The 16,213-nt window shown below is 49.3% G+C and overlaps 1 protein-coding gene across 6 annotated transcripts in view; it reads right to left on the reverse strand.

Moving 5' to 3' along the window:
* Positions 1–16,213, reverse strand: part of LOC102097452 (sodium- and chloride-dependent GABA transporter 2) — a 41,156-nt gene extending 24,943 nt beyond the window's left edge. Inside the window, exons 1-5 of one of the 6 annotated variants that reach the window (XM_005500313.4) lie at positions 16,083–16,211; positions 7,720–7,785; positions 6,202–6,414; positions 1,270–1,404; positions 280–420 (exon numbers count right to left, since the gene is read on the reverse strand). In XM_005500313.4, coding sequence (XP_005500370.3) covers positions 280–420; positions 1,270–1,404; positions 6,202–6,409 — 484 coding nt within the window. In that variant the 5' untranslated portion in view covers positions 6,410–6,414; positions 7,720–7,785; positions 16,083–16,211. Of the gene's footprint in view, positions 1–279; positions 421–1,269; positions 1,405–6,201; positions 6,415–7,719; positions 7,786–7,887; positions 8,012–16,082 lie in introns of those variants that run through there. The other 5 variants (XM_065035585.1, XM_065035595.1, XM_065035605.1 and 2 more) reach the window with 5 other exon arrangements.

Genomic DNA, 16,213 nt, shown 5'->3' on the forward strand with positions numbered 1-16,213 from the left:
AGGAACCACCAGAGAGGCCACCACTGCACGGTCCTAGCCAGGTGCTGCAAGTGGTTGGGCAGTGCCAGCACTGGTGCTCTCTAGCAAAGACCCAGATCAACCAAGCTGCTTCCCCAAAAGCACCAGGATCACTGCAGTGACCCAAGACTCCCAACCCCCATGACCAACAGTACCACCCAAGCAGGGGCAAGCCACGCTTCTTGAGGTTTGGCCCTGGTCAGCAGCAGGTTTCCCTCAGCCAGGAGCTGGTGGAGGATTGGGAGAGGGCTCAGCACCCACCTGTGTTCCACTCGTGGTCACAGCTGCCCCAAGGGAGGTCAATGGTGAATGAACTGAAGAGATAAAACAAGGCCCAGGCCAGAACAACGATGTAGTAGAAGTTCAGAAGTACAACGATGACCTGTGAGGCGTAGCCAATTCCTGCAGAAAGTGAGCCCCAAAGGCAGGTCACCCACACACTGGTAGACAGGAAGAGGACTCCCCTTTGGGAAGTGCTCACCCAAAGTTTTCATCTGCTGCTCTACATTTTGACCCTGCTGCTGGATGAATGCCAGTGGGATGGCCACCAGAGCCACCATCTGAAGCCCACCCTGCCGTAATCAGCAGGGGCTTGAGCAGAGACCTCAGAGACCCCCTCTTCCTAACACCCTCCCACAGGCTTCCTTGGGGACTGGCAAATTATGGTTGGAAAGCCACCCAAAGGGACAGAAAAATATGACAGTGCTCTAACTGCTGAAAAAACTCTTCTTCAGACATCAAAGAAAGTAGCTTGAGGCTGGATGACTGTGCTGAAACAGTGCTAGAAGTAGATCTGACAGCTAACAACTTATTAAGACAGCTGACACCTTTTACCACGAAGGTTTTAAGCGATCTACAAAATCAAGAAAATGACATAACATTGACTTTAAAAAATAGTACCATGTTTTAGGTTCCTTATAACCTCTAGAGGCATTTTCATCATTTATCTCTTGGAGGACAACCTCAATTGTGTACAAAGCTCCTGGCCAGAGCTGTGGCCATGGAGAAGGAAGCCAGCATGCAACGTAATGATGAGAACTGTTTGGTGAGAAAGGCCATCAATTTTTCCAGCGTGATTTTGGAAAGGGGGCAGCCGGTGCCCCTCCCTGGTCTGGGATTCCCCGTTGTAGGCAGAAGATGTGTGGAGGTACATTATGAGCTTAACTGTGGGGAGATGCATCGCCACTCAACCCCCCTGGGGACCCACGGTCGCCCCACCTTGCTGTGCCCTCCCAGGTTCACCCCACTCACCTTCAAAGAGGGGGCAGATCCTGCGCCAGGCTGTCACCCCTCCCTGGCTGGTGTACTGCCCCAGTGCCGTCTCCAGGAAGAAGACAGGGATCCCACAGGTGAAGAGGAAGATAAGGTAGGGGATGAAGAAGGCACCTGGCAGATTCAAGCAGCAGATAGGAGAAATAAGCCCCTTTGGGGTGACTTGGGTCAGGCCATCTCCAATCTGGCACTGAGCAGGTCCCTCCTTGGGGGGGTGACAGCCTTGGAGGGGTTGGGGGCTGTGAGGCGGGAAGGCCATGGACACAGGTGCCAGAAAAAAGGGATTTTTCTCATGTTTCATCTCCTAGAGTGATGCAATTGCATGACAAACTCAACGTTTAGAAAAGATAAAAAGGAAAAGAAAAACAAAAGAAAAAAAAAGGAAGGGAAAGGAAAGGGAAGGAGAGGAGAGAGGAGAGAGGAGAGAGGAGAGAGGAGAGAGGAGAGAGGAGAGAGGAGAGAGGAGAGAGGAGAGAGGAGAGAGGAGAGAGGAGAGAGGAGAGAGGAGAGAGGAGAGAGGAGAGAGGAGAGAGGAGAGAGGAGAGAGGAGAGAGGAGAGAGGAGAGAGGAGAGAGGAGAGAGGAGAGAGGAGAGAGGAGAGAGGAGAGAGGAGAGAGGAGAGAGGAGAGAGGAGAGAGGAGAGAGGAGAGAGGAGAGAGGAGAGAGGAGAGAGGAAAGGAAAGGAAAGGAAAGGAAAGGAAAGGAAAGGAAAGGAAAGGAAAGGAAAGGAAAGGAAAGGAAAGGAAAGGAAAGGAAAGGAAAGGAAAGGAAAGGAAAGGAAAGGAAAGGAAAGGAAAGGAAAAAGAGGGAAGAGGAAAGGTTGAAGAGAAAGGGGAAGGGAAGTTTCTAGGCCTGATTTTTGTGCAGAAGAGTGAAACAAGTTCTCAATAGCTGTACAGAAATAAGGGGAACACCCTGCTTTAAAACCGTTGTGACTTTCAATCAAATTGGTGGCTCCTTTCACGTTAATTATTCTGACAGAATAAGCTGACAGGCTCACAGGTGACAACACCAAGGCACTGAGGAGCATGTAGAGACTGACACCTTTACCTAGTCTGTGGGTTTACTCAGTCATTTGCTCACCAAAAAAGCAGCAGATATGCAAGCAAAAAGCAAGTGGTACAGGAAAGTATGTACCTCACATCAGTGGTCAGGGCTGCCCTCCTGGTGAAGACCTGTCATGAAACCAGGCATGGAGAGATAAAATGCATCACGTTTTTTAATTACCCCAGGCTAATGTTAAATGCTTTAATGGCTTTTATCCTGCAGAGGACAGAGACAGCCCTGCAAGACAGTCCACACTCCCGGCTGCACTCATGTGCCACCACAGCTGCTCAAGCCCTCCTGCAAAGCCAGGGACATGGGGCAGGATGAAGAGCTGCTGTGGAAAGGAGCAGTGCCAAGCGGAGAGCGGCAGCCTTTTCTGTGCCAGTGAGACGCTGACTGGCTCTGCAGTCTGGTCAGTGGGGGTGTATGGGAAATAAATAACAACGCAGGTGCACAAGTGAACTCAAAACCCAAGAGATTTCATTAAGAAGCTTAGCTAGCCTACAGGAGCAGGGAGAGGAAACAGGGGCTCTGGGGACTGGCCAGAAGTCCCACCTCACACTCATCCCAGCAGGGTACAGAGCCACAGCGCTCCCTTTCTTGCAAGAAGAATGGAATCAACATAATAGATAGGGATAGCATCTCAGCAGCTCCCTGCGGGCAAACAGCAGCTGAAGGGATGCTGATACCTGGCAGCCCCGTGGGAACAACAAGCATCTGCCCATGTGCTGTCCCTCCACCAGCAAATAGAAGTTGGTGAGGGCAAAGGGCAGGGGAAATGGTTGTATCAACGCCATCCCCTCAACTCCCAGCTTGTGTGTAATCATGTGATCATAAAAGTGGAACCTATTTCCAAGAGAGATTATTCTCATATAAAAGTTTGTATTTAACCAAACTGTAGCCAGGGGTTCCCCAGGAAGGTCTCTGAGATGGCAGGTCAAGTTTTCCAGCCTGGATTTTCCCTACTTGCAGATTGGGTCTGGCCTGTTACCTTCCTTAGCACCTCTGGTTATCCCAGGTTTCAGGCAGGTTTCATGCTTTGGAGGTCTAACTGAAGGGTCCTGGCATGCAAACTGTTAAATAATACAAAATTATGGTAGGGTGAAGGAGGGATTTGCAGAGACATGTTTGGGCCAGGGACTATGATGTGCCCTGCTCCCCTTGCCCCCAGGTTACGGGGACAGGCAGGGTGGGATGACCCCCACCACCGCTCCCCATCTCTTTTCATTCATCTGACAGAGGGCTGCTGCTTGCCTGCATAGCCGGGCAAGCACAGCAGGCAGGATGGCCTTCAGGCAGGGACTGCAAGGAGGAAAAGCCCAGGAGAGGGGCCCAGCAGAGCCACACATGTCCCCTCCACTGCAGCACCTTCCCCTCCGCATGTGCAGGGGTGGCAGTCGGCCCTTGGGACCAGCCAGTTTGGGGAGTGCAGCCACACCACCAGACAGTCTTCCCCAGTATTTCCCAATCCATGGGGCCAGCCTGCCAGGGAGGGCCTGACCCTGCCACAGGAGGTGAGAGCAAGAGTGAACAAGAGGAAAAAAAAGAACATTTTTTGCTCTTCTTTTTTCCCTTACTATATAGGACCTTGGTATCAAACACCAAGCACCAAATATGTAAGGGACTGCACTTTGTTATGTGGAAATATCCCTATAGAAAGGAGAAGTAACCAGCTGCCTCTCTTTGCATAGCTCAGATTTTGCAGATACCTTTTTTTTGTGAAAAGCCTGACTTATTTAGAGCAGCAAGGGAAGATCTGAGAGCAGCTATCACCGCTGCCTACACACAATTCATGATGGTGAGAAGAAGTCAGCTGGTGGGACAGGGCCATTTCAACTGGGCAGTAATAGTGGCATGAAAGCAAATGGTTGTAGGCTGGCCATGATTGACCAGAAGCTAAAAATTAAATAAAGGTCTCTCACCTTTATTTAATTACCAGAGAAGCAAGTCTCTGGACCAGCCTTCTCAAAGCAGTACAGGAAAAAACCTCTGGTAGCTTTTAAAGTTAATCTCAAGGCATTACAAGGGATGTGATAGAGCACCAGCCAGGGCAGGCTGGATTCCACGAGGCAGGAGGGAGCCCCAAGTCCTGCACAGCCTTGTTGCACTGCCTTGCCCCAGGAAAAGCCATACAGGAACCACTTTCCTCTCTGCACGAGAGTTTCATGCACCATCCTTGCTCTGACCTCATGGGAAAGGGGCTGGACATCAGAAATTTGCCTGAGATTTCCAACTCCTCACAGCCTCTGCTGCTTCTTGAGGTTTTGCTTCATGCCCTCTTCTCAGGGAAAAAATGGCTGAGCATTCCCTTTGTGTCTTGCTTCTGCTGTCCAACCACACACAACATCTCCACTTTCCCCAGAGCCTTCCTTGAGGTCTCCCCTGGCATGCAAGCCAAGGGGTGCCAGGTCAGGGTCCATGGTCCTGCTCTCCATGATGGGATGGCACCCGGGAGGGTGCAGCAGTGGGAGCAGACACGGCTTAGCAAGCAGCCAAGAAACATTCCCCGTGGAAAAAGAAAACATGAAAAATCCTCCTTTTTCAACAGGGAAAGAAAATGCCCAGCCATCTGGTGAAAAGAAACAAACGCTAAGCAAAGCATGGTGTGAAAGTAGCTAAACAGCGGTTAATCCTCTTTTATGCCACTGGGATGAAAGCAGTTTAGTGAGGCCCATGAGACTACGCCAAGCTCAAGCCAGGGGATTTCAGCCCTGGGTCCCCAGCACTCGCTCCCTGCCAGCTCCCAGCCAAGCACTGTTTCCCCTCTCCCCTGCCCTTCCGGAGAGCCCAATTAGCAATTAATCAGCAGACTGGGAGAGCAACTCCTTCTCCATGTGCCACCAAGCCAAATTTGAGAAGGCCTTTGGGCTTCTGGTTTTTAAATAGTTTTCTCCTTTAAAAGGCAACCACAAAGTAAAAGCAGGCACAAACACCTGTACAAGCCTGTGGCAACCCTCCACCTGCAAAAGCAAGCCCAGCTCTTCTGCCAAGCCACAGTGCAGCCCAGACTCACAGGGGATCAGCCACTGGTCACTGCCCAGCAGAGTCAGAGCAGCACCAGTGTGGTGGCACCTCAGGGGTAACAGCAACACCCCATTCTCTCTCCCTCAAACACGTCTGTCTGTCTGCACACCTCACATCCCCACTGCATATCTCAGGGGTGTGTGTTCCCTCTCGCCTGCACTCACAGCTGCAGCAGATGCTGTGAGGGCACTGCAGGAGGGCAGCTGCGCCCTCTTGCTCTGCCCGGTTCCTGCCTCCTGGCTTCGGCACCAGTCCCTGAGGGACATCCCTCCACAACCAGACACCAGACTAGAACCCGTGGTCAAGAGTCCCTTGGAGGCTTCCTGAGCCTTCAGGAAATGCCACAGCTCCTGGCAGCACATGTGAGAACTATGGTGCCAGCAGCCTCCTGCATCACCAGGACCTGCCACCTTGTTTGCACAGGGCTCCTGGTGCTCCTCAAGGATATGTTGCCTGAGGTGAATCATGCTGCTCCAAGAGCCAAGCCCCCCACCGGGGCCCTCCTGCCTCCCCCTGCTGATGGCTGCCCACCTCGCCAGCAGCACCAGGATTCCACACACCACAGGCAAACAGAGTGACCAGAAACCCTGGGACATCACCGCTTGGTCACCCACATCCCAGCAGGTCAAAATAGCCCCTGCACCTAGTCCAGGTGGTGGCACCACGCTGGCAGGTTGGCATCCTCTCTTCAGACTCGTGGTTCAAGCATTACTGAGAGACTGCTGCCAGGGGTGAGCAGGGCCAGATGTGGATGTGTCAGAGGCAGGAGGAACCACAGAGGGACACAGGTGAGCGGGCATCCCCGGGGGTGGCCAGGGCCAGGGTCAGGGTTGCACTTACCTCCACCATTCTTGTAGCAGAGGTAGGGGAAGCGCCAGACATTTCCCAAGCCGATAATCTCCCCAGCCACAGACAGGACGTATTCCAGCTTGTTGTTCCACTGCCCTCGCTCCAAGGTCTGGTCCTTCTCCTCCTTCTCCTTTTCCATGATGGGGTGTGAGGACACTGTTTCACCATTGCTGACAGCACCAGGGACTCTGTAATCCATCCCACCTTCAGAAGGAGTTTCCTTCATTATGTTCAGCACAAGCCATGCAACAAGCAGAAATTTGGGATACAGGAGGCAAGAGGGGGGAGAGGACATGTGCACACACATGCTGAACCATTCCTCTCTTGCCTCTTATGCTGATTCCTGTACCAATTCCTGCTAGCAAGAAGGTGCTAAGACCATGCGTGTGCTTTCTCTGCTGAGTCCAAAACCAGTCCTTAAAAGCCTCTATCAGTTTCATTATTTTTAACTGACTCATTTCAACACACTCTTCCTTCTGGAAGCCCATCCTCTAAGCACAGTGTTACACAGAAGACCCTGCTGGGCTCAGCCAGGCTGGAGCTCCCACCACAGCAGTACAGGGAACAGACTTAGGGGTGAGAGCAGGATCAAATAATTGACAAGCTATTTTACAAGGGTTTCTCTTTTCTCCTCTTGCTGATTACTGGAGTCTGGTTTTACAGACCATGCAATGAAAGCCACAAAACACACAGAAGCCTTAGATGTGGGAAGAGGACAAACTGAAGTAAGAGGGGAAACACATTTCTGCTTTCAGTGACGGCAACTGTTGGTGGCAATCTACCAGTCCCCCAAAAACCTCTGAGATGACTCCTCTCCTCCCAGGAAAGCCAGGACACAGCGTGACTGCTGGTGCACAGCTGGTGCCCCAGGGCACAGCAAGGAGACAGGCACAGGTGGCACCAGCTCTGCTGCAGCCATTTGGAAGGTTCAAGGGATGTTTCAGCCTGTTACTCATGGGCAGGATGCCCTCCTGGCTGCAAAGCCCCGTAGGGCAAAGGGTGAGGACTGCAGTTCCCACCAAAGCCTGGTGCCAAAGTTGGGATTGCTGAGGACCGTGTGCCAAGAAGGGCACTTTCCTCCACACGGTGCCAGCCGTCGAGCCCGCTCTTTCCCCGCTGAAGCGGCTGCCCCAGCCCCAGCCTAACTCTGACATTCATTCCCGCTGGCGACTCCATTGCCAGGAGAGGAGGAAAATGTACTGGCAGCAAATGACACTGTCCCTGATTCAGGGAGGAAAAACAAAACAAAACAAAAAAGGCAAAGTAGCACCTTGAGCCTCTCCCCTCCCCCTACATAGTCCCCTATAAAATACTCTGGGACTTGAAAAGGAGCAAGAAACACTGTCAGGCGTTTGACAGCGGCTGCATGAAGGACTGGGAGGACCCCTCCATGCTAGAAAATGATTAAACAGGCAGAAAATGCAGCATGACCTCTCATCCACAGCAGACCCGAAACAGTGTGGGGCACGGGGGGAGCAGGGCAGAAGAAAACAGGGGCAGAGGTATTACCTTGCGGACGGCGCTGTCGGGGCACGAGCCGACGGGAGACGCGAAGGCAGGACCAAAAGGTGCTGGCTATTTAAAGTGTGGAAAGAAAAATTCAGCCCGTGGTGTAATCCTAGACTTTGCCCAACCCACATTCCTTCCCCCACCCCCCAGGGCTGGACAAAAACCTACACATGACTGATTTCATGGTCAGTGCAAAGGGGCTCATTCCCCCCGCCTGCGAGAAGGGCTCACGCTGCCTCCACCAGTGCTCTCCCTCCCCGGTCAGGGACTGCTTGGATCCCAATCTCCATCATCCCTCCGCCACACATTGTCCCTGGAGAAAGGGGAGACCACCACACACAGGTGCCCCCGCAGCCCTGCCCAAGGGACCCAAAGCCTCAAGACCTGCTGGGAAAGAGGTAAGAGCCAAAGCACAAATTTATGGTGAGTTCCCATCCTGGAGTCTCTCTTGGGCAGGGAGGACACAGGCACAGGGCACGATCCTGCATCGCAGCCCAACCCACAGTGCCCAGGGGGCAGCCAGGCTGCGGCACAGCCGGGAGCAGCAGCAAGCAGCAGAGCTCTGAGCTGGAAATAAACTCTGCTCAACTCTCTGCTGCTTCTTATTGAGGGCTCAAAACAGCCTCATTCAGAAATTCAACAGGTGGCAAACTCTCTTCCCTCCCACACAGGGAACTTTTCCCCTGGTCTTTCCCAGAAGCAGCACTGCCCCATCCATCCCAGGACATCACTCCAGAAGCCACAGTGGGAGCGGGCAGTCAAGCAGCAGATGAAAAATCACGCAGCAGGAATTAAGAGAGCCCTGGTTCTGCATACCCAACACCATGGTGCAGAATTAGCTGTGGTTGCATGGGAAGCAGGTCTTGGGATTACTGCAGGTAGTTACCTCTGCGCTTTGAGGCCATAAAAAAGGCAAACAGAACAGGATATTGTTCATGGTAGATGTGTTACAGCTGCGATGGTCCAAGGATGTGAGGCAAGGTTTTAAAGTATTTTTATTACATCTGTTAATGAATATCTGGGGCAAGAGAGAAGAAGAAGAAGAAGAAGAAGAAGAAGAAGAGGAAGAGGAAGAAGAAGAAGAAAAAATCATGCTTTTGGGTTCAGTGTCCTTGTGCAAGGCAGCAGCAAAACCTGAGCTGTGTACAGGCATTTTGAGAAGGTATTAGGAGAACAGCAGGAACAAAGCAGCAAACACTGTGGTATCACCACATGGTGTAATCACACAGGACCAGGCTTGCTACAGGAGAAACAGGGAAAGGGAAGAAGGACGGGCAGAGGTAAGGAATAAATACAGCCAAGGAGTGATCAAATAAAAGTTGACTGTTCAGCTCAGAAAGAGATGTCTACAATAAAAATAAGCTTACAACAGATCTAGAAAACAAGGAAAAGACAGAGAAATTAATATATTTCTCCTGACATCTCATAGTATAACAACTAATGGCATCTGATGAAACATTAAGATTTAAAACAAAAGGAAATATTTTCTCCTCCAACTCTGCATAATTAATCAAACATGGTACCCACAGCCGTTGCCGCAGAACATCATTTGGAAAGGAACTGGGCAAATCCACAAAGGGCTGCTCCTCCACAGTAGCGATTAAACACAATGGTCCAAATAAAACAGTCAGCCCCAGTCCTCAAAACTGTGATTGCTGGAAACCAGGGAAGGTGTTCTAGAGGAGGAATTATGTAAGATGGTGAGAAATGGAGAACATCCCTGTGCAGAAACCACTTCACAGTGGATAGTGTAGCTGCTAAATAGTTAGGGTAAGGATAGAAGGATTAAAAAAAACACCAGCAAAATCAAATAACACCTGGCCTTGTGCAATAGGTTTTTGTAATGAGAAGACAGAATAAGGAAATATTTCTTGAGAGTCTCAAAACAATTGTGTACATCAGTATTGCTGCTTGAATATCCCTGGATAACCACGAGCACTACAGTGCACCAATGGCAATAATCTTATCAACAAGACAACAAGTTAATTGGCAGGAACTAATAGAGTAGGATAGGAAACGTGTAATCAATAACAAACTATTTGACTTCCGCCCAGCGAGATAAGACTGCGCTGAACACAACAATAGCTTGAAAATGAAAACAAATGTTCAGTGTAAACATAAGCCGTCAAGGGGAAATATTAAATCTACAAGTGCAAAAGCAAGCTGGAAAATGCTGAGCAAAGCATATTTAAAGTAAAACATCAGTTTACACATCTTCTGGGGTGAAACGAGAAAAAGTCCATATGGTTTTGGGACATGTTACTTAAGAGATTAAAAATAATAAATGAGTGAATCCTTTTACTGAAGATAGGAAGAGAAAAGAACCAACAAATATCACAAAGTATCCATTAAGACTACAGAAAAAGATGGTTTCAATACACATTTTTGAATTTACAGACGGCAAAGAGACTGGGAAGCACTTTAATGGGCCCATCAGAGGCAAAGAAAATCTAAAGGGAAAATCGCAAAGGATGAAGTTTCAATGTCTAAGATTTTGAGTCTGTAACCACATTTACGTCAAGCAGAAGAAAGGGGACAGTTGGAAACAAATCTTTAGGAAACGAATTTACAAGAAACAAGTAAGAGAGAGAAGAATGTGAATTAAAAAAAATAAAATAACAAGCTTAGATAAGATGCACACTGTAGTAAGAAACAGGAAAACAATTTCACCCTGAGATCTAAGGAGACAATGCCATTTAAAAATATTTGGGCAGATACACACATACATATTTTATTTGTATGAAAAAGGAGAACACCAGGGAAGTACTTTTGCAGCAGAATTTGCCACCCAGAGTCACAGAAGCTGAACCTCACCAGGCAGCTCCAGAGCATCTTCCTCCAGTGCTGCATGTGCTGGCAAACGGCTGCACTGATGCTGGTGCCGGTCCTGAGTGTATCACTGTTTTGCCACCCCCCAGGATGGCACAAGGGGGTTAATTTGGTGGGTTGTCTCCCCTGCCAAAGGTACAAAATGGGAGGCTGCCTGTTTAGCAATGCACCAGAGCACAGGGCTGAGGACAGTGCCAGCCATGCTCCTCCCAGCCTCGACCCACCTGGCTGGGTCAGAACACACCATTTACCAGGACAGCTGGAGCGATGCCTCTCTGAGCAGGTCCCTGAAGCGGCTGCCAGCTCCAGGCAAGCTGCCGAGCTGCCTTTGCTGGGGCACAAGGGGTGCACGGCTGACTTAGCCACTTTCCCCCCTACCCCCGTTTTGGAGAAGAGCAAGAGCGCTGGACCAGGGGGTTCTCTGTCAATATACCTCACACCTCAGCCGGGACAAGGGCTGGAAAATCCTAATCCTAATGGCTGTTTATTCCTCTCCTGAAATTTATGTTGCATTTTCCTCATCTTTCTCTTTGCCCTACAACCTTTGCCAAGATTTCTGTCTTCAGTTTGGTCACAGCTGTCTACCAGCAGCTGAGGCTGCGCTCCTGGGGAAGCGCCCATAGCCTGAACCAAGCAAGCCTGGAACAAGGTTTCTCTGAAGACAATGAGGTACTTTGACATTTTTTGTGTCAGATGTGCAAAAGAACTGGCCCCAGCCCACTCCATCCTGCACAGCCGACACATACAAGTGCTGACCGTGCATGCTCTAGTAGAAACCACAGAACATACTCCAAGGTTTGGTCTCTCGCTTCACATCTCACTTCACTTCCAGCTGAGCAGGGAAGGAGCACTAATCAGATATTTTCCCTCCAAAGCACCCAGCCATCTGCAGGTGCGGCTCAAACCTAGAAGAAGGAAGGATTCAAAGGCTTAGAGGGATGATGAGGGGAAAAGAGGAGATGGAAATGGCTACTGGGAGACATACACAACCTCTTACGCTCCCCACTTTGACCTCCCCCTATGTTCCTCTGACACGTGACAAACTGCCTGCATGTGTTTTGGGGCTGTGTAATCTTGCAAACCACCTCCCAGCTTCCAGGAACACAATTTGCAGTTGTATTATCTGGGAACCAAAGGCCAGAACAAATAAAATGAATTTCCTCTATCTGATAACCACCCTGCTACTGGCCTTTTCAACCTGAAAACGTTATTCAGCTTAAGTGACCATGGGTGTAGCAAGCAAAATTGTCATAATTATGTACAGAAAGGAGATAAATAGAGGCTGATACAGGCTGGCACTTTGAAGGAACCCGAGGAATGCTCAGCAGAGAAAGAAGCCAAAGTGAGCACAAAGGATCAACTTCTGCTTGAGCTACTAAAGCCTGTCCCAGAAAGGCACATGTATTTTGAAACCACAAAGGCAGGAGCCAAAACCCATTGCAAGGACCTGCATTTCCTGCAGTGACAGAAGATCCTACTGCAGCCACTTGGACAGCCCCAGCAATCAAACACAGCCTCCCTAGTGAATACCAGCTTCCCAATAACAACCCAAATGACCAGAATCCTGAAGCAAGAAAAACCCTGCCCGCAGAGGGGTGGAGGCCTCATTTGTGCCCAGGGCAAGATATGACTGTCTGTGGACACAATGCTCTGCACACAGGAGATAGTGCCCAGGGCAAGATACGACTGTCTGTGGACACAATGCTCTGCACACAGGAGATAAACAGATGACACTCCTGCATTAACCAGAGCTCAGGGACCAGCTTGAACGTGGGATGGCACACTCGCAGCAAGTGCAGTGCTGGAGAACCTGTTCCTGCAGGCATCACTGCTGTACCCCGGCTCCTCTGCACACAGAAGCTAAGGGTGATGCTCTCACCACATTTGGTGCATGGGCTGACAGCGAGCTACAGAGTCCCTTTCTGTGCAGCTCTGGTCAAAGGCCAAAAGCGGTAGAGCTTAGAGAGAGATAAGCTGAGACCAAAAAGACTGTTCCCCCAGACCTGCTTTGGCTGTAATGTGAATTTCCAGCTGCATAAGGGAGTGGTAGCAATAGAGCTGCCAGTTCCCATCACCACTATCTCAGCTATGTCCAGTGCTGGTGGTCTCTCCCCCAGAACACAATGGAAACAGCAGCGCTTCACAGGTGTACACTTGCCCATCTGGGACAGCAAACCCAAGACTAAGGCAGGAACACACAGGCATTTGTATTGCACACACAAGCACAAGTGTAGCAGGAGTGCCCAGGCAGGCAGGCCTGCAGTGCTACACATCTTACCTCTGCTTTGACTTCAGCTGAGTATCTTGTTTCTGCTAAACGCCCTGGCCCTTTGCACAGATGAGCAAGAAACAGGGGGTTTTGTGTTCAGACTTCAAAAGTGTCTCCATTTTGTTTATGGACAAAAACAAAAGCACTGCAAGGTTATGCAGTTATAAGCACTTATGTATAGATATCTATATATATGCTTACAATATAATATATAATAAATATTTAGTATAAACAAGAATTGATTAGTGAGCAAAGACTCCTGAGTCTGAAATCTTCAATCTTTTTAGCACCTCCTTCCGCTCTCCTTCCAGCTCCACCAGGTACCACCTCAGGGCTCTTCCCTAGTCCCACTCCGCAGCAGCTGGGCAGGCAGAACAAATCCTCGCAGAATAACTGTGGAAATAGAGCCTGAGCACTTCTTAGGGAGAGGGCAAGAATCATTACCTTTCCGAAGGCTAGTCACCAACCTCCAGATGTGAAAATTGATAGTTTGCACCAAGAAAACAAAACTCATCAGTTTGTTCTTGCAGACAATGAGCTAATTAGAGGGCAATTTCATATCAAGAACCATATGCAAAAAGAAACCATCATTTCAGGCTATTATTAATAGCAGTATTGCTGAAGTGGCCCAAATACAAGAAGTATGAGATCAGCAGATTGACTAGGTACAGGGCAGATTGGAGAGTATATTGGGAGCTGTACCTTGGGACCATAGGGATGATGGTCTTTCCTTGTGCTCTGCATGTCTTACTCCTCTGAGGTGAAGATGATAAATCTGAAAGAGACTGTCTGCACAAGGAATGAAGTCAAAGGCATTGATAGGGCTGGGATTTTAACTGCCCCTGTGCCCTGTCTGCCTGGACATTCTGGCAGGAAAAAAAAAGCAAAGCTCAGAGGTGAGATAGGGTTGCACCTTCTTAACTGATTCTTGCACAGAAAACCCATGATCTGGTTTTACACAGGCAAGGACTGGACAGTGTTCTCAGAGCATCTATTCATGCTTATTTCCTTACTCTGGGGGTTGGGGGAAAGTGAAAGGATATTTTTAAATTCAAGAGACCTACTGGGCTGGAAACTACTCAGAATACAAAGTTTCCATTCTGGGAGAAAATCCAACAAATAGTCATTGGTAGACAGAATGAGAGAAAGTTTTTAAAAGTTTGTCAGAAATAAGATTTCAAAGTAGGAGATGACAAAGGGAATAACTTTGGCATTTCAAAATAAGGTCAACAAGAAATAAAACATGGGTTCAGTTTCTCCAGCCTCCCAAAATCAGAAACAAAGCAGATTTTTAAAAGCCCCTGCATTGTAAGGAGGCGTTACCTCTTTAGAACATCCCAGGCAACCTTCGTCTTGGCATGACGGGTGCCCCAGTTGAGCTCCTGGGCCAGCACAGTGCACAGGGATGCTGTGTTTGGAGAGACACCCCCTGTGGGAGTCCACACCCCATCCCCAAAATGCCACTTGGCCCAGGAGACCCTACAAGGCTCTGCAGAGCTTTGCTGCGATCACCATGGAGCACATCCACTCTCAGCTGCTGCTGGTCACAAGTGGCTTGTGTTGTTCCTTGTTTTGCTTTTGTGGTCCCTGCTGGCCTGAGGCAGGGCAGGAGGGAGCAGAGGGACATGTGCTGGCCCCATCTTCTCTAACCTTCCCCTTGGCTGCACTGCTGAGGTCCCCATAAGGTAGCACAGGTATTATAGATGCTCTAAGTGCTGAGTTATCCCTGCAGACTAATTTAAAAGGAGCTTATGTACTGGAAACCTGCTCCTGACCACTCAATTGCTGAACTGGTTCATTGTGTAGTGGAGATTTGAGATGTAACACGAGCAAAACCCAGAGCTTTTAGACATCTTCGCAAATGGATGGGATTCTGCCTGAAGTGAGCTTCACACTGAGACTGATCTGTCTACAAGTCATTCCTGTTCTGGTGGTCAGTTGCAACATGTCAGGGCACTGAATCTCTTTCAGGCTTAGACATTTTTTTTCTCAAAAATTCAGGCAAAGAGCCATTTGTTAGTTTTGATAATTTAAGGCAATTTTATTTTTCTATGATGAGTGCCAGGGATGAAAAGGCTAAGCCTCATATTAGACCCAGCTGATGTCTAAAGAAAGGTGACCCTTCTGGTAAAGAGAAGGAATGACAGTGGAGCAGGGGCTTGTGCCCAGGCACTAGGCAAACAGATATTAGCAAAGCCAAGTGCTACAAGGAATAGGTAGCTTCTTGGCATTGCTTAAGAGCAACCTTCTCCAGAGGGAACAGAAAAGATGCTGCTGCTCACATGTTTTACCCTTTGTCACTTCTGAATACTAAATTCCAAGCCATGTTGCTCTCTTGCCACCATGAATTCAAATACTGATGCCCATCTAAGATAAAACACAGGGGGCCTGACCTGACCAAGAGGTCAGAGAGAGAAACACACACAAACAAGGTATTTCCATCATGAACATTAATTAATTACTTTCCTTCAGCCAGACAGGCTCAGGGCATCCCTGCTCTTTTTGATAGAAGACACTTGATTCCTGGCCACTGCAAGCTAAGGCAGAGGGTCAGGTGCTGCTTGCCCATCCTCTGACAAGTGCTGGAAATTTAGTTTCACTACATCAGTCACAGCCCAGATGTGAAGTTTTCATAGCCATCAAAGAAAAAAATGCAAGCACCCATAGTGATGTGTCCAGATAGGGGAAATAATTAAAAATATGGAGCCAATTAAACCTTCAATCTTGGTATTCACCACAACTGTGATCTAAGGGGAAAATAAGACTGGTCTTCAATACTGGTTACCCTACAATTTTCCTACAGCTATGCTTGAACTGCATAGCAGTACCAGCATACACCCTATTGCTAGAACAGCAGCTGTGGCTTTACACTAGAGCAAACCAGAAAACAGCCCTTTTTTATTGCAATCCAAATCTGGTCCTGACGATGCTAATGGACATGGATGCAGCACTTGGCTCCCTAAGGAGGAAAGACAGGGACATCAGGAGGGAGAAACTGGAGAGATAAAACCAAGCTTTGTCAGTACAGCTGCAGTGAGGAACCAAGCGATGCCCCACACAGCCCACTGACTGTGACAGCACAGATAACAACTCACAGCCACCGTCAAAAAGCAGCCTGAAGATGTACATGCCCCCATGCCGTTCCCAAGCTCAGCCCGGGGCTGCCTGGAAGGCCGAGCCACAGAACATCTCCACTCTCCACAACCAGCTGGTGGAGAAGCTGGAGGATCAGCCAGGGCTGATGGGACAGCAGCAAAGTGCTCACCTGCATGGAGGATGCTCCGGCTGGGAGGTGGGGAACAGCAGCTCCACGCTTCCCCGCAGGGGGGTGAGGAAACACTGAGCTGCAAGGTTGGAAAAGCTCCGGAGAGGCAGTTTGCAGTCTCACAGCTTCTC

This window comes from Columba livia, chromosome 1 (genome assembly GCF_036013475.1).
Source record: "Columba livia isolate bColLiv1 breed racing homer chromosome 1, bColLiv1.pat.W.v2, whole genome shotgun sequence".
Taxonomy (NCBI): Eukaryota; Metazoa; Chordata; class Aves; order Columbiformes; family Columbidae; genus Columba; species Columba livia.